This window comes from Python bivittatus, unplaced genomic scaffold (genome assembly GCF_059951505.1).
Source record: "Python bivittatus isolate LINGU-HERP-01145 unplaced genomic scaffold, Pbiv_v1 ctg000070_np1212, whole genome shotgun sequence".
NCBI lineage: Eukaryota > Metazoa > Chordata > Lepidosauria > Squamata > Pythonidae > Python > Python bivittatus.
This window is the reverse complement of record NW_028277034.1, coordinates 19,591,522-19,617,113: the sequence shown is the minus strand read 5'-3', so window position 1 is coordinate 19,617,113 and position 25,592 is coordinate 19,591,522. Positions and strand designations below refer to the sequence as shown.

At 39.0% G+C, this 25,592-nt stretch overlaps 1 protein-coding gene across 1 annotated transcript in view; it reads right to left on the bottom strand.

Moving 5' to 3' along the window:
• Positions 1-25,592, bottom strand: part of DCHS2 (dachsous cadherin-related 2) — a 107,613-nt gene that overhangs the window by 42,571 nt on the left and 39,450 nt on the right. Inside the window, exons 2-5 of the mRNA XM_088133246.1 lie at positions 23,082-23,273; positions 11,275-11,506; positions 3,680-3,916; positions 441-1,460 (exon numbers count right to left, since the gene is read on the bottom strand). Coding sequence (XP_087989372.1) covers positions 441-1,460; positions 3,680-3,916; positions 11,275-11,506; positions 23,082-23,273 — 1,681 coding nt within the window. The remainder of the gene's footprint in view (positions 1-440; positions 1,461-3,679; positions 3,917-11,274; positions 11,507-23,081; positions 23,274-25,592) is intronic.

Below are 25,592 nucleotides of genomic sequence, written 5' to 3'. Positions count from 1 at the left end.
GTAAATAATAGTATCAACTGATGATGCACACTGAGAAAATCTGACCACCTTTTGTCCTAGAAGTTCATTCCTTAAACCATTAGTAAATATGTAATAAGCACAGACTACTTATCATTTAAGTTTGCACTGGTGCTGATGTTTTAGATTCTTTAACTTTATTTGCTAGCTATTTTCAGCTGCATGAGTTGGGATCCTGTATCAATACTATGATACCTGGGAGTATCAAAAACCATTATTTGTGTTGCTGTATTGCTTTAAATAAAGATAATTGTATGTCATTCAGTGGCTATTTTTTTCTTTGCACCTATAATACCCAATTTTACTGAATGTTGAGGTGCAATTTGTTAATTGACCAAATAAATAATAAATACAATGAATTCATATTACTGGAAAACTAACATATTCCACAGGAATGTAGGGAAAATTGTAAAATGTATTACCTGTATTGGAATTGATTTTGAAATAATTTTCATTTGATAAGATGAAATAGGAAAGCTGCCCATTTCTTCCGGAGTCCTTGTCAATTGCTTTAATTGTGCCAACCACACCTTGGGATGATACTCTCTCCTCAACTTCAATAAAATAGGCATCATGAACAAACACAGGAGAGTTATCATTTTCATCAATGACATTAACAATTATTAATGTGCTTGCATTTTGCACTGACTTATCCACTGAACTAGTAACGAAAGCTCTAAAACGATGAGTTTGCAAATGTTCATAGTCTAAAGGATTTTGTAAGTAAATCACACCTGTTTCTGAATCAATTTTAAATGAAACAGAATCTATGTTAGGTTCCAAGGAGTATATAAGATTAGCAGAAGTATGTTGGGGATTTAGCTTCCAGGCCTGTACTTGCAGAATTCTGGCACCTACACAGGATTCCTCACTGACTTCCACTTGATATAACAACTGTTCAAAAGTCAACACAGGGCTTCCCTTTGGTTTGTCAATTAGCACTCCCAGGATCAACACAGAACTTAGGGGAGGAATTCCATGATCTTCTGCTCTGATGCGTACCACTACACGCTCATGCTGCTTATGACCGCTCAGATCTCTAGCAAGGTAAAGAATCCCAAGAGCCGGATCAATAGTAAAAACACTTGACTGATTGCTTACAATGGCATAATGGATGGCCCCATTGAGCCCACTGTCTTTATCTTCTGCATGAGCAATATAAAGAGCTGTTCCAGGTACTGTGCTTTGGGATATATATATTTGATCAGATTCCATCACAAATACTGGATGGTTATCATTGATATCAATCACAGTTATGTTGACCTGGGCAGTACTGAAGACAGAAGAGCTTCTCAATTGTGACTGCACTGTAAGAATTATATGATCATGTGTTTCATGGTCAAGCTGTTTTTTGGTGCGGATGATTCCATTGTGAGAATCAATAGTAAAAATTCCATAGGAATTACCAGAGGAAATTCTATAAGAAATCGTTTCCAGGAAATCTGTAAAAAGGAATCAAACAGAGCCTATGTTAAATAGACATTTAATAGTGTAGAGGTTTCATTTAATGGAAATGCATTCCTGTTTGTTTGAAAAATCCATGCTACAGCACTCAAGTGAACTTAATACTTTAAGCCTGCTTTTAGATATTTCCTTCCGATTTTTTTGCCTTCATTGAATCTAAAGTGTGCAGAAAAATAGAAAGAAAACAGGATTCTATGGAATATTTATAACAGCTATATTTCTACCCCTTAATATGATAAAACTGTATAAAGAAATATACAGATAAACCCCAGTTTAAGAACGAGTTACATTCCCAAGGTCCGTCCTTAAGCCGAATTTGTATGTAAGCTGGAACAGTATTATTGTATAATACTCTATAAGTAGTATTGTGTAATGAACTCGAATCATTGTGTATTTAACTCGAATCATTGTGAATTTAATTTGAATTTTGCTACATTAGGCTCCATTCTTAATTATGGGTCATCTGTAACCTGGCGTTCTTAACCCAGGGACTACCTGTACATATTTTTGTCATACAGGTAGTTCTCAGGTTATGACATAAATTGGAACCAGGATTGCTGTTTCTAAGTGATGCGGTTGTAAAGTGTGATGTCATATGACCACATCGCTTAGCTATGGCAATCCTGGCAGTTCCAATTGCCATTGTAACCCCAGGACACGCATATCGTTAAGCAGGAAGAGGCAGGAGCCCCAGGTAAAGAGCACAGGGATGGTGTGAGGGTGCCACGGGCAGGTGCTAGGGAGTGTGGGTGGGTTGGTGGGGATGCAGGTGGGTCAGTGGAGGCTGCGGGAGGTCAAGGGGATGCTGCGGGTGTGCATGTGCTATGGAGGGTGAGCAGGTGGTGGTGCTACGGAGTGCAAGTTCTTTGGGAACTCATACTTCTTAGTGGACTCCTTGGGAGAAAAAGGGGCAGAAGTGACTTGCAACCTTCTCTGCTGGCTTCCCAATTGACTTTGCTTGTGAGAAGCTGGCAAAGAAGGTCACATATGGCGATCATATGGTGCAACTTGCTGTGACATCGTAATCATGAGCCAGGCACCCAAAAGCCCGGATTGCAATCACATGACCATGGAAATGTTGTGATGGCCAGAACTTTGAAGACCAGTCATAAGTCCATTTTTTCAGTGAGGTCATAACTTTGAATGGTTGCTGAACAAATGGACATAAGCCAAGAACTACCTGTATGAATTTACTTAAAATCTCTGTTAGCTACATCAAGTTAAGGAGAAAGATTCTACTCTATAGATACCCAGCAATGTTCTTCTGTACAGTTGTAAATCTTACAACTGATATGAGGTTAATTCAAATCTGAACCCACTATAGAAGCAAGAAAGTAATAACATAGATAAGGCACACAAGCAATGGGGGCCTAAGCAAAGGAATATCTTCCAAAACTTTACTAAGAGTACTGTGTTGCCATATTCTATAACTGTCACAATGATTTTTGTGGTTAATATGTTTGCTTCTGTAAGAGAGAACAGTTGGCAATTATATGTATTCAAGAATGCAGCCTTACTCTCTTGCATTCTCCAGTCAATGTCCCTTCCAGCCAATTTCTGAGTATACCCTCCGTGGACTGTTACTCCAGGTATTGAGCCCATGCGCTAAGATGCCCACAGGACTTAATAGGCACTGTTGCATCACCTCCTATGCCATATTCATGCTCAATATGTACCAAGTAGAATGATGGGAAAGTAGAAAATGTGACAGGTCAGCAAAAAGTCTAATATCTAAGGTTTCTTACATTGCATTCATGGAAATGTAACATATACCATGAGTATGGATATGATTAGGTATGTGTTTGGGACGCAGGGATGGGGGAGCTCTATAGTAGAGCACTTTCTTTGTCCATGGTGCAAATTAATAATATTCTATATATTTCAAAGTCTAAGAACTGTTAAAAATCTTTTAATATTTGTTTATATGATTTTTAATGTTACATCCTAAGGAAACACTCCATGAAAACATATTTTCAGAAAATTCACTACTGCCATTTTATTTATTTATTTGATTTGTATGGCTGTCCAACTCTGCAAGCGATTGTATTAATTCTAAGCTTAGCATTAATTTTTGTATTTCTGCATACCAACTGTACTAAAAGAATAAAATAAAACAATATTAGCTGCTTGTATTTATAGCCTATAAGCAACCAGCAGAGTTTTGGAATCTGTTGGAATGCATCTCAAGAACACTTACTTAAAGGCTCTCTTGCTTTCACTGTTCCAACAGAACTTCCTTCAGGAGCATCTTCAGTGATAGAAAAGCTGTAATATGAGTGCTCAAAGACAGCAGGAGCCATAGCAGTTTGAAGGATCCTCACCGTTACATCCGCATTAACAAAAGACCAAAGACCACCACCATCCTGAGCAGAAACAGTCAGCAGAACACTGGAACAGTCTGTGTTACTCAGTGTTGATATCAAATAAACAATGCCTGGAAAAAAAATGAAATAATGATGAACTAATATATTCCTCCTAGAATGTTTAAATGCAAAAGTTTTGCTAAAGCTAAGGGTACAAGTTTTGAAACTATTATATATTACATACTAATGAACCGGATATTGCAATTTATTATTTTAATTATATGGAATTTATGTAGTACAAATCTGTAAATGTCTTACATAATTAACTCCACTTGCAAAGGGACTTGATTAAGCACTCCTGAGCTATACTTAGTGGCAGATAGTACGCTCCTCCATGTGACAGGGGCCATGTTCATAGACTCCATGGGTTTGTCCTAAGTAATCTTGGACTCAACACACATAGGTAGACACATGTTAGACCTTGTTTTTACTTTGGAGCAATTGTTATGTGGTCTGGATATGGAGGTATTATTACAATCATCCCTTTGTCATGGTCAGTTCACTTCCCTTGACAACCTGATGGACAAATCCGGTGAGGGCCTGGTTTGCTGTTGGCAACGTGAGGCATCCTGGGTCCTTGACAAAAATAATTCCTGGTTGCCTCTCTCTGTTGGCCAAACCGGGTTGTGCCTTGGTTTACTGAGACTCCCCAGGACAGCCTCAGCAGAAGTGATGCCTAGAGCACCAGTTGAGAAAGACAAAGATCAAATCTGATCGAGCATGATTGGGCCTATTGCAGGGTGAAAATTTTTCACGTTTTCACCCCTACTGCATCAGCATGTTGTCACTAAGCAGCCTTGTTTAGGATGGCTAATTCCCTGCTAATTGCAAGACTCCCGCCTGGCTATAGTGACAGCACAACATTTAGCCAGCAAAGTCACTCAGATTCAATGAGTCTTGACTGTACCTGGGCAAGACCTAGGGTGATAACTGAAGTGTTATTTTGCCATATTACCTGGGACTCATTCTGGCCTGTGACCTCTGATGAAGTGGATAGGTAATTTTCTAGGATATCCTCTATCTCTACAGACTAGATCCTTGTTCCTCTTGCTTCCTTTGAGGAGGTGGGGGTGGGGTGGGGTGGAGTTAGTTCCTTGGATTTAGGAGATTGTTTATGCTTCTTGGTGAAAAGGATGCAACACCTCCTTAAGAGGTCTTCCCTGGATCCAGAGGTATTAGACAACTATGTCCCATCTCCAAACTTCCCTTTTTAGGAAACTTTATTGGGCAGGGAGGATCAACTACGGAGACCCTAGAGGAAACAAATTATCTGGACTCTCACCAGTCAAGATTCATGCCTGGACATGGGATGAAGATGACATTGATTGCCATAGTGGATTACATTTGGGGAATTTGTACAGGGGAAGTGTGCATGTCTTGGTCCTTTTAGACTCTCAGCAGCCTTTGGGTAGAGAGGAAAGATTTGATCGATGGCTGCTTTCCTGTGGGATGTCAGAGGGTTGCTCCTCTCCTTCCTACTACTTAATATCTACATGAAACCATTGGGAGATGTCATCCAACAGTTTGGGGTTTGGTACCATCAGTATATTGATGAAAGCCAGCTTTATACTGGCACCCGGGGCTGCGCTGGTGATGCCACTAACATCATGTCCCAGTTCCTGAAGGCTGTGATGGTTTAGATAGGAAAGAATGGGCTAAAATTGAAACCTAGGAAGACAGAGTTACTGTTTGTCCACTGAGGTTCTCTGTCTACTCCAGTGGCACCGCTTGATGGGGAAGTCCTATTCCTGAAAGAACAAGTCTGCAACTTGGGCGTCCTCCTGGACTTGCAGCTTCATTGAAACAGGTAGGGACTGTGGCCATGGGGGCATTTGCCTAGCTTTGACTAGTGTGTCAGTTGTGGCCCTATCTGGGATGAGAGGACCTTGCTACAGTAACACATTCCTCATCACCTCCCATTTTGACTACAACAATGCAATTAGTATGGGGCTGCCTTTAGGGACCACTCAGAAATTCCAGTTGGTCCCTAGTGGAGGAGCCCTCATGTTAATTATGGTGGGAGCACATTACACCTGTGCTGCGGGCCCTGCACAGGTTACCAGTAAGCATCCAAGTATGATTAAGGCTCAGCAATTCTGGGAAATTATTTATATTAGAATGAAACAAATTTTAAAGTTGGATTTCCTTTTCAACCTGAAATATTTTTATTAAACTTTACTGAGCCGTATATTTCTACCAACCTTTCTGAATTAGCTCTGTATATGCTAACTGCTGTGAGGATAAAGGATACTTGATCCCTCTGAGAAAGAATGGTTAAGTTGTGAGACACCTTTGGTGTCTAAAATAACTTTGTATCTTAAAAATAAATCTGACAAAGAATTTAATTCAATTTGGAAATTATTTCTAGATTATGCTTTCATATATGGACTTGTATTACATTCAAAATTTGAATCTTAATATTTCAATTTTAATGATTTATACAGTGCTAACTACTGTTCCTGATATTTATATTCTGTTTAGAACTGAATAGTTTATTAATGTTTTTAAAACAATATAATATACTCAATCAGTTACAATTAATCAAGTTTCATTTCTATGACACTTGTAAATTGTTTATTCACCTATAACCTACTTTTTATCTCTTTCTTTCTTTTTCTTCTTTTTTGTTCACTTATTTTTCTTTAAAAATGTTCATAATTAAAAAGAAATCAGCAATGTAGGCTATTGGATATTCAGAATGGATCCACATCATCTGAAGAATTCAGGTACTAGTTTGGACTTGGAAAGACTATACAAGGGAGTACTTGGATATAATCCAGAGCCCTCAGCTGCAAATTCCCAAACCCTAACTACTCCCAGTTGTCTTCATCCTTGGAAGTTTTACTCACTCTTACTTGGGTTAAATTTTGTGGTGCTTTTAAAGAACGGAATGCATCCATTAGTGGCTGAGCTCAATCTGCCACTGAGATTTTTGGTGCTGACTGTATAACTAGTTCTTAAAAACACCAAGCCAAGCATAGGAACCTACTCCCACTTACTTTCGATGGCCCCAATATGCTGTCAATTACTTATGCAAATTGGACTTTTTTAAAAAAAGAGTAACTAAATATTTTTCTTCAAAGGGATGTGGTTTCCGAATGATCCAAGTTAAATTATTCCAATCTTACAGTCTGTCTTTATTCATGTTGATTCTTTCATGTGTGCATCCATTTTATTGCACATATGAAAATGCAACATGTAGTTTAAACACTGTATTTTTCCATGTAATAAAATATACAGTGAAACAGTTTAAACTGCAATCTTCTGTTTATCGATCTGAAAGTTAACCACACTGAACTCAATTGAAGTTACTTCTGAGTAAACAGCAGAATGTTGCTGTTAGCGGTAGGTTATTTCAGTGCTGCTGCTTGTCAAAACTTGTGTAGTAAGAAATCTTCTACATTTAATGTTTACTTTTGCTAAATACAGCGAACAATACAAGCTGCTATGATTAAAACTTCAAAGGAAAACTATGTTAAATTAAAAAAAAATACAACCTTTTTATCCAGAATGTTTTAAGCTCAAAAGTAACCTAGCTTAAAGAAACCTTAATAAAATGATATGAGAAATCCAAAATTAATTGTGACCCCCCCATTATAAGACATATTTCTACTTTCAGTAATTTATGATGAAAATTTAGGCATTTCAGACATCATTGTTTTATTTTAGTCATATTAATAACAGTATCTGTGCTTTTCATATTCTTTGTATGCTTCTACAAGTTTTTATGATACATTACAATTTTAGCCATCTGTCTCTTCCCAAAATGTAACAGCCAGGCTAAATCAATTTATAAAATTTACAAAAGGATAAGCAGATGCAGAAACTGTCTTTTTCCAATCAAGAAAATAACTTTGCTCAATAGTTTGTATGTTTTCTACCAACAATTTCAAGGAATAAACTTAATGAGGTTTTTTTTTCTTGTTTGTTTTTGCAAAGTATTTTGTGTTACACAACTCTACGGACACTCAATGGAAATACACCTCACTGAACATAGTGGAATTTCTGAGATACCATGTTTTAGACTGCACTGTAACCAATATAATAGATATAAACTTGTAAGGATAAGTTCATTTCATTGGATACATGGATATTATTTCATTCAGAATAAAATAGTAAGAAAATATTGGCTATGGGCTGGATCCAGACTCAATCAAATATAAATCAGATCCATTGAAATCAGTGAAAAGTTAGTTATGACTAGTTCAATGACTATTCTAATTATGTCTGAACCCAAATTATCATCTTTTGTGTTAAGTGTATTAAGTGAATGGATATCACTTAATACTGTGTTACCCAACATGTTACTAATTAATAAATACAAAATTGGTTTTTGTGTACATCTGCAAAGAGTATGTTTGCTAAAGAAAAACATAGTTGCCACAACATTTTAAAATATCACTAAATGATGTATCTTTTTCAGATAAGATTTTCCTCAAGGAGTTGGAATGTATTAAAGAGAACTTTCACTTTAATCCATATCAGCCATCTATAATAGTACTATACATCCTTCTTCCACCCTGCTAATTATATAACATGCATTCCGACCTATAAATAAATATGTCATCTATATTTTGTTTTTAAAAAATGAAATAAACTATCATGCCACTTTATTTTCAAATTTTGGGGAAGGTAGCGATTTTCATAAAAATAGTAATTGAAGTTACAGGTAATTCTTGTTTAGCGACTGCCTCATTTAGCGACCATTCAAGTTACAATGATGAAAAAATAACTTCACGACCAATGATTGCATTTACAATCTTTGCAGGTCTATAAGGCAAAGGAAAGCTGAAGTAAGATCAAAAGCACAGTCGCTGTTTCACTTAGTGATTGCTTTGCTTAATGACCAAGTTGCCAGTCCCAACTGTGGTCGCTAAATAAGGACTACCTGTACATCCCTTGGGATCTTGTCACTGCAATGTTAAAGTCCATATTTCAAATGATCTGTAGAATGAACAAATAAAAGGCAATTTATCTTACCTTTTTTTCTCCAATGTACAAGCTGCAACAAATTTCTGGGGAAACTTGCTACATTTTTTTTTTTAATTGCATAAGCTTTGACAGATTATTTAAACAGAAATCACACAAGAATAAAGATACAAAAAGCAAAGTAGAAGATAAGCAACTACTAATAAAATATAAGTAAAAACATTATGAAAAAAAAACTTTTGGTAAAGCATTCTCCCCTTTCCTTCCATTTATTTTCCCAACTGCTAACCACTACTTAAATATTTATACTGTACTTTTAACATTAAACATTGGCTGCTTTTTTTTTTTCCAGCATGGCATCGAGTCGTGATGTGCAATTAGAATGGAGGCCGTTAGTGGATAGATTTTAGTAATGTCATGGATTGGTCTGAGATGTGTTGCTGTGGTTGGAGTTGGTGTGCAGTCCTTGGAGACTGTCTCCCAAGCGAGTTAAATCGGGCTGATGGATTATTTGGCCCAGAAGAGTAACAACTTTGCCCAGGCAGCCTGGCAGCCTGGGAAGGCAGTGCACACGGCACTGAGGGTCCACTCCCTTACCCGGTGAAGTGGGCCAGAGAGACTGGAACCGGTGGCATTGGCAGCTGGGTCAGAGCTGGCAGTGGTGGTCGTGGCAGCTGGATCAGAGCTGACAGTGGTGGTGGCAGGGGCTCTGGATCGCTAGGCCTCCAGGTCAATTGCCTAGCACGGGAAGAGCTTTGGGTGGCTGGCAGACTAGAGGCGTGGCGGTGGGAGAGAGGCCAATGCCAATGAGGAAGAGGCCTCCACTGACTGATGAAAGCCGTGCCATGGAGGAAGGCAAACAGGACTGCCGAGGTGCGGGATATGGCTGCCCACCTGTCGTTGCTTCAGGGAGGTGAGGTGAGGGTTTACTAAGGCAGACACAGGAAGGTTTAGATTGGCTGCGGCTGCCAGAGCCCCTACAGCTGCAGTCCCTCCCCCTCACGTGTCAGACATCTGGTGGATTAAATCACTTGCATTCGCTCTACATTTGAACCCAGCCCTGGGAGAGATCCTATGGAGGTTATGGGGGCTTCGTCTGGCTCAGTTATCTGGGTGGGGAGTTTGAGCCCATTGAGCCTGAGGAAGTGGACAGGGCCCTTGCAGCTGCTACCTCAGCCACTTGTATGTTAGATCCATGCCCCTCCTGGCTTGAAAAACAAGGTTTTTCCATCTTTGGTATTGGATGGGATAGCACTGCCCCGGACAGTCCCAGTGTGCAATCTGGGGGTCCTCTTGGACTCACAGCTCCTGCTCAAAGGGCAGGTGGCAGCCATGGCTAAGGCGGCCTTTGCACATCTTCAGGTTATACACCAGTTGTGCCCATTCTTGGACTGGGAGGCTCTCCTCACAGTCACTCATGCCCTCTAATGTTACCAGTTGTTACCTCCTATTTGGATTATTGCAATGCTCTCTACATGGGGCTGCCCTTGAAGAGCATTCTGAAACTTCAACTGGTACAAAATGCAGCAGTATGGATAGTAAATGGATTTGGATATACAGTACATGTAACACCACTACTGTGGGAGCTGCACTGGTTGCCGGTGTGTTTCCAGGTGCAATTCAAGGTGCTGGTTGTCACCTTTAAAGCCCTGCATGGCTTGGGACCGGGTTACCTAAGGGGCTGTCTTCTTCCAATAGCTTCGACCCGCCCAATTCAATTTAGGAGATTGTGGATGCTGTGTTCCATTGTTAATTTTTATGTAATTACTATGATAATTCTTGGCTGCCTACAGTATGTATTCTTCAGTTTTGGTCTCCCAATGTTGTATTGTCAGCAAAGTTTCACTTTTCCAATGTTGTACCAAATTTGTTTTTTCTGGGGTCAACGTAGCTTGCTACAAGTGGTAGTCTTCTTAAAGGATACCCAAGAATTCTGTTAGAAGTCAAAATCCAGAACTTAGATCTCAGTAGCAGCTACTTCTATGAACGTAAAATCAACTGGCTTACTCAGTGAATCTTCTTATGCCCTTTAGACTGCATCAAGTGTTTGAAATCCAACTGATATAAAAATAAATCCTAAAAATGACTAAAGAAGGATCTTTCTTGATCCTGATACTCTACATTTAAAAAGGGCATCTACTTACTTTGGCCTGCTTTAAAAGTGTGATCTGAGATGTTTACTAAATAGAGGTTATTTCTTATATTTATATTCCTCTTTTCTTCTAAGATGTAACTGAACAAAGAGCATACAGAGTTTCTAGGTAGCCTCCCATCCAGACCCATACCTATTCCGCTTCAGTAAGATTGCTGCATCAGATGCTCCAGAAGTATAAGCAACTGTACTAGTAATTTAAAAACAAACAAACAAACAAACCATATTTTAAGTTTCAGGCCAAAATCAATGTTTCAAGTACAGATTTAATATATATATATATATTTCAAGATCCTGTAATACCATGTGATTAAAATTATATTGCATTGCATATGTTTTGTATCATACCAGTAGATGGATCCACTTTAAAAAGGGAAGAGAGGTGTCCTGGAATCAGTTCATATGTCACAGCTCCATATATCCCAGAATCTTTATCTGTAGCAAGAAGGTTAGTTATTTCTGTTCCGGGCTGTGTATGACTGCTGATGCTTATCACATAAGTTGCAGGATTGAAGATAGGGTGATTGTCATTGATATCTTCAATTTCTATGTGAACAAAAGCTTGGGCACTTAGTCCACCCTGTTAAATCCAAATCAAAACAAATTGTAAGCCACGTATCAGATATCACAAAGGATCAAATACCTTTCACATAGCTAGATGTCAGTTAATCTGAGATATCTTAAAGGACTTCTGGATAGCAATGTAAGCCAACTGAGCTGTGTGAAAGCAATATACTCACTTACTTTAAGATGTTTTAAAACAATAAACCCATCACAGTCAACATCAATATATATGGCAGTTCCACACCAAAGCTTCAGAAAACTCAGCCACAGGTTTAGAGATGGGGAGTAACTTGATCCAGTGATTTAAATCATGGTATAGAGAAAGTAGCAAATAGTTCTCTTTTACAGGAGACTTTAAGCATTCCTACATAGCACTGTTTCCATTCCCCAGTTCCTCTAATCCATTCTGAAGCCACATACACAATTATCTGCACTTCTGCAGACCTCAGAATGCAAATAACATGGAGGGAAACTATGGCCTGATCAGTGCTCACTTTTCAGCTGGGCAATAAAAGACTGCAAAAAACATCGTCCAAGCAGCATATCAACAGAGCTACCAGGGAACCTGGAACAACATAGTCTGTGCAAAAGAGAAATGAATTGCCAGCTTCCCTTCCATACGTTCACCAAGCTCTTATTATTTCTAGGAAATCCAGTGCCTTGTGGTTCAGTTTTTATATTTTCTTTTTCTATATAAATAGGGGGTTATTTTAGCAAGTTCTATCATCTTCACCAACCATTCCTCTGTTGTAGGTATTGCCAAATCTTTCCATCTTTGTGTGTACAATATCATGCTGTAGTTATCATATATAAAAACAAAGTTCCATTACTTTTTTCCAACTGTTTATCCATTAGTCTCTAGAGAAAAAGTTCTGGTTTCAGTTGTATATTAATCTTTAAAATCCTGTGAATCAGTGTATACATTTGAACTCGAAATCTTCTAGCTTTTTTGCTACCAAGCATGGTAAAATGACCTTTCTTGTTGTTCACATTTCCAACAAATCACTTGTTTTATGGTTTTCCATTTTCTTAACTTCTTCTTTCATCTCCTCTTTCATCTTTACAAGTCTTTTGTCCATTCTCTCTTCAAAAGCTTAGTATTAAGTGATTCAGACAAATTTTACCTAATTCCTCAAACATTTTCTGAAGCAATTCTAGTGTAATTCCTCTTTCTGCAGGTTGCTCTAATGATCCCCTCCTCCCTTCTCCATGATTTCCTCCTCCCTTCTCCTGGCCAAATTGACCTGTTTGATTAGAGAAAAAACAATATCTGCATTTATTGCCGACTGGAAACTCCTTATGGACTTTTTGCATAAAACAGAAAAAAATGAACGCATGCTCTATGGTTTTGATGATTAGATAGATTAGATTATAGAAAGAAGAGAGTCACAATGTAACTTTAGAGAAGAGGTAAATCTACAATTGTTCTTCTTTATATCTTTTTTCTTTCTTTTATATTTTTCTTCTACCTTTTTTCTTTTTTTCTTTTTGCATTTTAGCTCTCTCTTTTATTTCTTCCTTTTTCTTTTTTCCTACTTACTTTATTTTAGTTTGTATTAATTTTTACTCTTGTTTTTAAAACTTTCAATAAAATTATATTAAAAAAATAAATAGGGGGTTATTTTCACATGCAAGTTTTTAACAGCTGAGGCGAACATCCCATTAATCCCACTCACAACAATGCTTTGATGAGCATAAAATGGGAAACAGCAAACTTATCAGAATTGCCAGGCAATTATAAAAGTTTGACATACACAACCTTGTACTCTGCAATGCCCCTGCTGCCAGATTCTCTGTTCTACAGTACTTGAATTTTAAAATATTAACTGAGAACCTGGCATTGTGTAAAACAAAAGGCCAACCTCAAGCAACATTCTGATTTAAAATCTCAGTCCCACAGAGATCTCTAAAGCACTGCTAGAAAACAGAAAAGTCTGGAGCCCACAGCTTTTTTGGGATGTTTGCCCATCTACCCACAAAAAAAGCTAAAGTAAGATGGAGTAATTATCTCTAGAAGCCTAAAAGGAATGGTAGGGAGCAGCCTCATCATTTTGTCTTCTGATAAGTGGGTGTATTGTAACTGGCTACACCCATCCTGCCATTTTGTGAGCAGGAATTACTTCCATGGCAGTCATTTTACAAGAAAGTCCATGACACAGACTTTCCAGACCTATTCACTGGCCCTAACAGCTGTCCACCACTGCTTTAGACTTGTAGCCTAACTGGCTATACTAAGATATACTAAGAAATAGTTCTCACTGCTGTTGTTAAGTAGTTTTCCACATTTGACAGTCAAGAATTTATACATTCCTTCTTGCCCATTCTATTTAACTGAATGCCAATGACACCTAGTTATACATCTGTATCCCAGGCTGATCAGGAGATATGATAGGATTCCTGATCTAGTGCTTGGAAGCTGTGAGGGTATGAAAGATATGGAAAAGGGTGAGGGTGAATTACATCATGGTGGAGCTGCTGTTTATTCGGAAATCTTCTAGTTCCAGGGTAGCTCTAGTTTTGATTCTAGATGAGGTGGCACTACATTTCAAAGAGCTGGTATGTAATCTAGGAGTCCTTCCGGAACTCACAGCTCCGGCTGGAGCAGTTTTTGCCCAGCTTCCACTGGTGCACCAGTTGTAACCTTTCCTTGACCAGGAATCTTCAGCAACAATAATTTGGGCCTTTATTTCTTCTGTTTAGGGCCTGACCTTGAAACTATTTGGAAACTACAACTCATGCAGAATGCAATTGCCTGCCTCCTGTCTGGTGGAAGAAGGATAACACCTTGTGCCAGGAATTTGCACTGGTTTTTTTATTTCTGTTTTCTGTGTTGTGCTAAGTCTCATTTTCTTTAGCTTTCTGTACAAGTTATGGAACTGTAAGTTTGATGTCAGCCTTCAAATATGCCTTCCAGACTATGTTCATGAAGACATTTTTTTTCTTTACCCTCTCTTTGTGATCTATAATTATTTGAAGCTCCCCAGTATTTTCAGAGCTTTTGAGCAGAAAACTACTTGTAGCAATTTACAGATAGTCCTCAACTTATGACCATTCATTCAGCAACCATTCAAAATTATGACAGGGCTGCATGAATGGTGATTACGACCAGTCCTCGGATTTGCAGTCACATGATCACAATTTGGGCACTTTGCAACCGGTTCATACTCACATGATCGTCATTTGTTACCTTCCCTGCTGGCTTCCCCAGAAAATCAGTGGGGAAGCCAGCAAGGAAGGTTGCAAGTTGCTGGGGTAAGTCTCCCCCACCCATGCGCCCTCCCACAGCTCCTCTCAATTTGTGCCATGCTGCCCACTCAGGGACCCCCACACACCCTCCCCAAGTCTTGCCATGCCTCCCTCACACATTTGCAGTTTAATATTTTAATCACCAGAAAAGCAGTACAGGTGAGAGTCCTCTCTCTCTCACCACACTTGAGTTAGAGAACAGATGCCAGTGAGGCACCACCAAGCTGGCACCCCAAAGCAAGAGGCAGGATTAGAGTGTGAAGATTCAGAAAGCTTCTGGGGACAGAGGTTTGGTACTTCCAGCCTTCCATCCCATGAACCTCAGCATTGCTGCAGTCTCTGAAGCCTTTATGGTACTGGTTCTCAGTGTCTTTGCTATCACTTGCTGTAGGTAGAATCTGCTGGCTCAATGCGTTCAGTTCAGCTGTTGAATCTGTAGATTCCTCCCCCCCCCCCCCGCCCCGATGTCAAAGAGGCAAGAGGCTGGAAGCAAGTTTTCTCACGTGTATTTCTTCATTCTGGAACAGATCGCTCTTCCTTACTATAGTTTTCGAAAGTGGTATAAAGAATACTTTTCAAGATAGCCTTCAAAGAACAGGATTAGTAGTAATTAGTGCAGTGTTTCTCAACCTTGGCAAGTTTAAGACGTGTGGCAAGTTTAAGCCAAGGTTGAGAAACACTGAATTAGTGAATCAGTGAGATGAATTGTCAGTGCTGCTATTGTATTTGTGATGGAATTAAGTTTTGAGTTTTATTTCATGTATTAATTTTGCTAAAAGCTGCCCATAGGGGTTTAATGAGGCAAGAAGCAAACACAATAAAAAAATTTTGAACCCATTACCAAAGGAAAGTGTTTCATACAAAATCTGCTCTATAAAATAACATTATCCAAAAAATTATCTGGAGTTTCTGTTCATTTTCACATTCTGAGCAGGGAAAGTATTGAAGTGATTTCAGAATATATTACTGAAAAGGCAGAATCTAATCTGAGCAAGGATTAGTGAAGCATGTTTTGTAACTTTAACTGAAAGGCTTATTTATAAGAAATACATGACCTCACATGCTTTCTTGGGGAAGAAAGGAAGGAAGAGCATTTGAGATTAACGAACTCATAAACAAAGAGCAGGAAGAACACAAGTGAACTCAGAGGGAATCCCTTTCTCTTCATCTGTGGCCCCCTGGTCGTTATGTTCAGCAGTTTGTGAGATGCTGAATGCCAGTGTATCTGAAGTACATATTCAGTAGATAGCTGGGAAGTTTAAGCAGCCATCAGCATTATCCTTCAACGAACCTTTCAATTTTTTTTCCTTCATTGGTTCCTATGACTGCATCCTCTATTTAGCATGACACTGAAATTGCCTTTCTATAGCTGCAAGGAAGCATCATTAAATACCTGGAGAAAATAAAGGGAATTAATGTACAGTGAACACAGCTTGAGTCCATGTATGCTGTGAATCTTGTTTGAAAATTCATTTCTTTTCCCTCAAATGTTCTTTATAGTAATCTGAAAGGATGCATGAGATAGTCACAGTGTTGTTTCAGACAAGTGACACCTATTTTAGAGCCTCCAAGATTTGTTGGGAGGGTAAAGAGAGTATGTTAATCCTTTGAATAGTTTTAGTCTGTCTAAAACAAATTGTTTTAAGAAGTGTGTTTCCTGGGTGTGAAAAGATTGTTCACACTGATATAAAAGTGCCCTGAGTCTGTGAATGATGCACCAATATCAGTATCTATCTTTGGGCTAAATGCAGAGTAGTCAACTACAGTGGAACCTCGGGTTACGAACGCTTCTGTTAACGAACTTTTCGGGTTACGACCAGCTCCGGCCGCAAAATTTTGCTTCGGTTTGCGAACTCCGCCTCGGGGTACGAACAGGATATGCGGCCATTTTCCCTCCCGTGACACGGTCCGCGGCCATTTTTCTGCCCGACGTGTGGTCCGTGGCCATTTTCCACCCCTGACACGTGGTCCGCGGCCATTTTTCCGCCCCGACACGTGGTCTGTGGCTATTTTCCCGCCCCTGACACGTGGTCTGCGGCCATTTTTCCACCCCTGACACGTGGTCCATGGCCATTTTCTGCCCCTGACACGTGGTCCGCGGCCATTTTCCCATCCCTGACACGTGGTCCGCGGCCATTTTTCCGCCCCTGACACGTGGTCCGTGGCCATTTTCCACCCGACCCGTGGTCCGCGGCCATTTTCTGCCCGACACGTGGTCGTAGGGAGGGGGACTCTCCCTCCAAGCAATAGCTGCCTCCCTGTCCTCCATGCCAGAATGGATTAACAGTAATTACATTGAACCTTATGGGGAAATTTGCTTTGGGTTGCAACCAATTTGGGTCGCGACCAGAGTCACAAAACGAATTAAGTTCGTAAACCGAGGTTCCACTGTAGTTCTTTCTCCTTATCACATGGCAAAAAGTCTCCCACTCATCTCTAGAACTGTAAAAGAACTACTAAGGCTATTGTGGGATTCTAGGAGGAATATTTCTCATATCTTGAGAAATGCAAAATTCACGCAGCCCTAATTTAATACAGTCTCACAAAAAATGATAATGAAAAGGAGGAAGGGGAAAAAAAGAGACAAAGAGAGAATGAGAGTGAATACTTTACAATCCTTCATTACCATAAAGTCTACCCACCTTGATTTTCGATCCATCAACCATCAGCATCATAGTCCTCTTTGATTTTAATTATAGATTAATAGCTCCTCATAAGAAATTGTTCCCCTCCCTTATTTGATGAGAAATGTGTGATTACTAATACAGCCAGTGGAAATCATTTGGTAATTGTGACCTGATTCATTCATTATGTTAAGAAATGAATTACTTACCTGTGATTTATTAAATAAACTACATCACTAGATTTATATAACACCAAACCACAGGGTATATTTTACAGTCCATAAAAGCTGGTTTCACAAAACATGGTAAGCCAAACAAACAAACAACAACAAAAATACAAAAACCCAATTTACATTGTGGAACAACATGCTGCATGAACTTCTACAAAAGAAGCTGAGATGTACTATCCTGCTAAATTTCAGAAAAGGCAGAAGTAGGAGCTGTTTTTGCCAGCTACAAAGATTAGCATGATACAAGAGATCTCTCTTCTTCTTCCTGACCAAAATTGGGAGAGGGGCAGTTTTTCTCATGATACATTGTGCAACCTCCTCTCCCCCCCCCCCCCCTGCCTCCACCAACTTCAGAGATAATAAGAGGACTTGTTCATAATGAAGAGATTTGTGGAGCCCAGTCTTCTTTAAAGGTTTATTGGAAATATTACTAAAATGATACACCGGAAACAGGTCTCATTACTCTAAAGCACTGAATATACATTGATAATAACTACAACAGGAACTTCCTTGTCTGCTGATATACGTTTTAATAATGGCTACTATGAATATTGAAGGTATATTAGCAGACAAGGAAGTTCTATTAAGCAATTTTTGCAAGACCAGTAAGTGTGATGTACTCTGTGTGCAGGAAACTCATTGAGAAATTTATCAATGGCGTCCTGTATAGTAGGAATGAAACTTGCTATTGAGAGACCAAGTGAACAGTATGGCAGTGCTTTTTGTCTGTCCTGATTTGATAATATCTTCAATGGCTCTCACAGAAGAAAATGACATTGAAATACTGTCAGTTAAATTAAATGGTTACTTCGGTGTATAAGCCCCCGAATATACCATTTAGTTTTACTGAACCTGGGAATTTTCACTCACAAAGGATTAATTTTATTCTTGGTGATTTTAACAGTCACACTATTAATTGGGGATATAGCAAAACGAATAGAGATGGGAAAGAGGTGGAGTTGTGGTCAGAGGTTAATGCCTTTACTTTAATCCACGATGCCAAACTTCTAGCCTCCTTTAATAGTGGTAGGTGGAAAAGAGGATATAACCCTGACTTGATCTTCGTGAGTAACAATCTCAGTAATCAATGTATCAAGACGTTTTGGGACCTGATCCCTCATTCGCAGCACAGACCATTAACATGCGAGGTGCACTCTGTTATTAGGCCAAGAAATGTTCCGTGTTGACATTGCTTTAATTTCAAAAAAGTGAACTGAAGGGACTTTTCTGATGTACTTGATTCTGAATTGTGAAATATTAAACCTGTCAGGTTCAGCTGGCACTGCACGCCTAGGAACTTGCCCAGCCGCGCTTTAGTCAATTTCACCGCTCGAGCGCTAGCGCAGAAAGAGGAAATGCGAAACCGCAAGCTAATGAATGGGCCACCTGGCGCCACTTCACTAATCTGGAGCAGATGTGTTGTGTTAACGCCAGAAGGCCGCGGGCGCTATAGACAAAGGAGAGAGCCGCGGAATTGAGGAAGAGATCAGCAGGGAGGGGATGCTTCCGGCTGGGCGCGCGACAGAAGCCCCAATGAAGGCAACGACCACACCACAGGCAACAACAATCAAAGAAACAAGAGAACTGGGCTGAACCTGCCATTCCAGTAGAAGCGGGGGATTACAGGGGGCAATCTGCAATCTAATTTGTAATATGTAACCTAGCAACGGGGCCCGCAGGGGGATTGAGACAACTATAAAGGAGTAATGTAAATGTACCAAGCCAGTCCTGGCTTTGCTTGTGACTGCTACGTTACGCATGAGTAAACCTCTTTTGTGAACCACACGTGTCACGGGAGTTTCTCTGTCGAACGGGGCAAACCTTACAAAACCAATACCAGAAAATTACAACCTTTTTGTCAAAGTTGTAAGCTATGCGTCTAGAAAATCTATTCCGAGAGGGTGCCAAATTCACTTTGTACCAGGGCTCTCTCCAGATATTATGCCTCATCTTAATAACTATGTCAGAATGTTTGAAGAAAACCCATTCTCTGAAGAAACGACTGAAACTGGTGATAATATAATGTCACTCCTTGAAGAATCCCGGAGGGAGAAATGGAAGGCCACCCTGGAATCAACTGATTTGACAAAGAACAGCCAGAAGGGTTGGAAACTTTTAAAATGTCTGAATAATGGTCCAACAAACCCATGCCACTATAAGAACGTTACAGCAAATCAAATAGCTCATCAGCTGTTGCTAAATGGCAGGGTTAAGGAGAGACTTGGGAAATGCAGGCTCCCAAGGGCAATGGAAAGGGAGGCCAGTGTACTGACCTCACCCTTTGATAGAGAAGAACTGGAAACAGCAATTCATGATATGAAGAATGGTAAAGCTGCAAGACTTTTTGAGATTTTGCCAAGCAATGGTCATTATCACTTTTTAATGCATGCATGGCCTCAAACTGCATTCTGAAGATTTGGAGGAAAGCCCGGGTTATTGCACTTTTGAAACCTGGAAAAGAACCGGATGACCCAAAGAATTTTCATCCAATTTCCCTCCTTTGCCATCCTTTTAAACTGTATGAGAGAGTTCTATTAAATAGAATGCTTCCTGTTATTGAACCAACTCTCAACAAGCTGGTTTCTGGCCAGGGAAGTCCTGCACAGGCCAGATACTTAAACTCGTTCAGCACATAGAAGATGGATTTCAGTTGGGTCTAACTACAGGAATTGCTTTCGTGGATTAATCTGCAGCCTACGACACAGTTAATCACAGGAAGATTCTCTTGAAACTATATAATATCACACATGATCTTGCTCTGACTAAATGTATTGAGACAATACTTGAAAACTGACGATTTTTCATCAACTTTCAAGGAGAAAAGAGCCGGTGGAGAGCCCAGCGACGTGGTCTTCCGCAGGAGAGCATTCTTGCCCCCTTGTTATTTAATATATATACCAATGATCAGCCTGTTGATCCTGATACATTGTCTTTCATCTATGCTGACGACTTGGCACTTACTGCTCAGGGAGCCAGCTTCAAGGAGGTGGAAGTTAGGCTTACTCTGGCTCTTAAGAATATGTCAGAATACTGTAACAAGAATGGACTAAAACCTAATCCATCAAAAACTAATGTCTGTGCATTCCATCTTAAAAACAGGCAGGCCAGACATAGGCTTGATATTATCTGGGATGGAGTGAGTCTGGTACATTGTGAGAAACCATGTTACCTTGGTGTTACATTGGATCGAACGTTAACCTTTAAAAGACATTGTTGCAATTTAAAGCAAAAGATCTCCACCCGTATTAATCTCCTCAGAAAGTTGGCTGGAACTACCAGGGGTGCCCATCCTATTACTCTACGAATGGCTGCCCTTGCATCGTGTTACTCGGCAGCAGAGTACACCTGCCCCATTTGGGGCTGGTCTGCACATTCTAGACATGTGGATAGGGCGCTTAGTGATACATGTATTGTTACTAGATGTTTGCGCCCCACTCCACTTGATAAACTGTATATCTTGGTGGGAATAGCCCCGCCAGGTGTTAGAAGGAGCATGGCACAAGATGTGGAATATGGAAAGATGTTATACGATCTGGCACACCCATTATTTGGTCAAGTACCTCCCACAAAAAGATTGAAATCAAGGAGGAGCTTTTTAGATTGCGCCGAGGAGATTGCTACCACACCTCAAACAGAACGATTAAAAAGATGGAAATCCCAAGCAGAACATCTTTACGACTGGATAGAACCGCTTGAGGAGTTGCCTGGAAGTTCGGAGGAGGAGTGGATGGTTTGGAGATGTTTAAATAGACTGTGCACTGGCTTGGGTAGAACTAAAAATCAAATGGAAAAATGGGGGTTTCTTCCTGAGGACAAGGATATTTACTGTGAATGTGGTGCTATTCAAACAACTATCCATCTTTTGCATTGCCCCTTGGGACCGACATGCACACAGAATGACTTGCTGGTCGGAAATACATTTGCCATCAACGTGGCCCGGCATTGGGCAAGAAGTATATAAATCTATATTTTTATTAAAGTTTTTAATTTTTTAAAATTTAGATTAATAATTATCTCCCTTCCAGTTCCTGCATTTCTGACATGAGACGAGAAACTACAACAAATCTATATAGTGTTAAAAGTAAATGATGTAAAACATATAACCTTTTATTTTCTGTACAACAACGCTGGTACAAAATTAACTGCAAGGTTCATTTTTAAGGTTTTTAGTTACAGAAAACAACTGCATTTTCGGAATGCATAATTATGACACTGGAAGAAATAGATTTTCCAGAATATTAAGGCAAATGTAGGCATTCTATTACTTGAAAGACACTGTAGTTATCACATGACATACCTCAGCTTCAACTGAATATTTTGCCTTTTTACTCTAGGAATATAATTTTAGTCTTTACATGTCTTAAGCCTAAATAACTTTTGAACAATCATTTAATATCTGACAGAAAGCTATGATATGGAATAGCTTAAAAACAGAATGAGGGGAAAGAACAATGGTTTAGTTCACTACCTCCATGTGCATTTTTAGTTTATAAATAAACTGCATGCACACTTATTTGAACAAAGTAAAATGATACACATGACTGCCCTGCACATGTAGTTTGGCCTTCTCATAGGCTGGAGGAGGTAGACAAAAACAAGTTAACTATATTGTGCATTACTGAGTCTCAATATGTATTTACCCACAAACTTTGCCATTAGAAGCTAAGGCTGGGTTTTTCTATCTCAAGAATAGCATTCTTTAGAGCATGCCATGCCTATTTATTGGAATAAATGGAACTTATGAATGTAATGGTCAAAGTGAAAAATAATATATTCCTCTCCTTAAACATGTTACTATTACAGATGATAGTGAGCTCTACTATCTAGAAGATCCTTTCCTTTCCTTTCCTTTCCTTTCCTTTCCTTTCCTTTCCTTTCCTTTCCTTTCCTTTCCTTTCCTTTCCTTTCCTTTCCTTTCCTTTCCTTTCCTCTCCTCTCCTCTCCTCTCCTCTCCTCTCCTCTCCTCTCCTCTCCTCTCCTCTCCTCCCCTCCCCTCCCCTCCCCTTCCCTTCCCTATTATAGCCTGCCTATGTATTAAAATATACAAGAGGTATCCTGTTGAAAATTCTACAATTGTTAGAGTCTTAACAATTACAGAGCCACTGTCATGTGGGAGATTATTTTCCTGTGTCATTCCCAGACTATACAAACCATTTCTTTAGGGGATCTATTTGGTTCTTAGTCTTAGAAAAGCTATAAATATGCTTATCTGTCAGCATATTTTAATTAACTAATTTTAGTTCAAGTTTTATTTTTAGCTTGTATTCTGTATTTTAATTATTGATACTGGACTTGGTTATTCATTTGATAGAAAAGTGGAAATGAATCAAATTAATTAATAAAGAAATAATAGGAAGCTAAACAGTGATTTCTAATTCAGATGCTGCTGAGGTGAAGTGAAGCTGAGAGGAACTTCACACAGGTTGCATTCATATCTGAAGAATAATTTCCCAAAGGTAAAATGATGACATTATTTAAGAGTGAAACTTACCCCATCTATGGCTTTTACTAAGAAATCATATGTAGATGGATCTTCTTCCCTGTCAACATCCTGAGACACATATATGCAGCCACTATTTATGTCAATCTGAAATGCTTCTGATTTTTCATTGTTATGGAATCCATTATAAAGAAAATATTCAATACGTCCAAAATGGCCTGAATCTTGGTCTGTTGCTTTGACCTGCAATGACATAAAGAAGAAATCTCATTAATTCTTACATAAATATTAACACAGTCCAAAATTTATTGTTTATTATAACTTAAGTAGGTGATATCTGTGCTTCTCCAAGATTAGTCCATACCTATTTGATCCTATTTTTTCTTCTTTCTTTGGCTATGGAGCCTTTATTTCCTGCTCAGCTCCAGTGAAAATTATCCAAAGTTGGATTTCACTAGAAAGCTACAGATCTTAAATTAGGGCAGTTTACCCACTGCAAGAAACACTTACTTAATCCCACTACTTAATATCTGAAGTTTAGTTCTCTAGCAGATCTTTTGAGAACCTGGGCATGGACAGCTTCACTTTCCATCTCAGTAGACCAGGCAAAGGATACTAGCAAGTAATTAAATTTACAAGAGTATGTCAGTTTCTGTCCTCTGCAGGAGATGAGTTGCCTGCATAGTGCCAGACTGCTTGGATTTTTTTTTTACTTCAGTCCCTTTGGTTTGGAGTATGGATTAAGGTATTTTTGTTACTGTCACAATTTAGGAGGGAACAGTGATTCCTTGTAGTCACTGCTCCTGAGTCAGCAGAAATGAAGACAAATTGAAAAACTGCATCAATACATTTATGTATATAGAACTAAGTTTGACTCAAAGGTGATTATTTTTATGATTTTTTTAAAAAAAGCTTTTCCTTGACCTTATGAGTTCTCTAGTTTTTAGATGAAAGTGCTGTGATGTCACAGAATGCTCCTGTACTGATGGGAAATACAGCTTAAATAAAAATAATGACCAGGGTTGGACAACAGAACAATCCAGGCCAATGGCTTATCTGGGAATGCATTTGGTCAAGTCTGCTGGCTTCTTTTGTATGGAGGATATGGCTGCAAAGCAGTTCCTTATATTGTAAGCTTGACTTTCCATATCACCAAAATACAGCATTATGGCTTCTTCCAATGGAAAATGTCAGAAAAGGAAAAGAGATAAACTTGCAAAGTGAGTAAAAGTACTATATGTGGGAAAACCAGTATATTCCCAGCTTTCTTATCATCTGAAGACAAAGACATGTATAGTTTAGTCCTATTTGTGATGGAAATTGTTAGGCTTACGCCCATTCTGAAAATGATTAAGAATAAATGTTCTGGAACTTGCATAAGCACAGCTATCTTGCATAAGCACACTATCTGCAGCAAGCCCAGTGTTTGCATCCTGGAAAAAAAAAAGATGCAGCTGCTTTAAGAGTAATTCATGGGGATTATATCGATGTAATTATTTAATCAGATATACAGGCTCACTAACCTCTCATTTTTTCAAGGTTTTATCCACATGGTTATAAAACTACAGCTATTACCTGCTAAAACTAATTCTGCTACAGATTCTGAAAGAATAAAATCAAGTTCTCTTACATCTAACTAAAGTCAAGAAATTATGTATCAGAAAATATAAATAACAGCATTCCCAACACAAATGGTGACTAGGTATATTGTATGTAAAAGCATTTGTCTCAAAGAAATACATACTGACACAGTTACCTTTATACTTCGGGATAAAACAAAACTTCCAATCCTTCAATACTAAGCTCGTAACAACTGAAGCAGATGTGAACCCCTCCATTTCTGAGAGAAAATGTGAAAACATGAAGGAATCCATGCAACTTCTTAACTACCTCTCTCAGTAGAAATAAAGGAGCTTCAGCAAATGGAATATCTGCATTTTCTGGTTCCAGCACAATCTTCATCTTAGATGAGATAACCCCCAATTAATATAGCAATTTGAGGTACCACCAAGGCTTCTCTTCTCCACTAGAATATGCACTTTGGGAACAGATTGTTCCAAAACACTGAGTCATTTTCTTATGGGGAAGAAGAGGAGTAACCCCATCACCCGCCCCCCCAAAGCACATCCAGTTGATCGTAGGACCGCATATTGGCTTTAATCCTATGCTAAAACATCATTTTTGCAACTGATTACAGGATTACCTACTCACATGGGATATGTTTACATACAATAATACATTAAACTTAGTCTCCTCTTACTCCAGGTTAACTTACTAATTGCAGCTATCAAAAAAATGTAGGGTTGTCCCAGCTAAATAGAGCTGTTATTTGGACTGGTTTCCATCTACCTTTGCAACTAAGAACTCCTAGGTTTAGTAGGATTTTTAAAACTAAAAATAAAGAAAAATTAGAGATGGCTAATTGTTCTTATGCTAACTGTTGATAGATGGAAAAGGTTTAGCCAGTCCCACTCTTTTCTGCTTCCATTTTACCCTACCTGTGAAGTATAAAAACTGTAGAGAATGAATGAATGAATGAAATAAAGGCATGCCTGGAGCCCT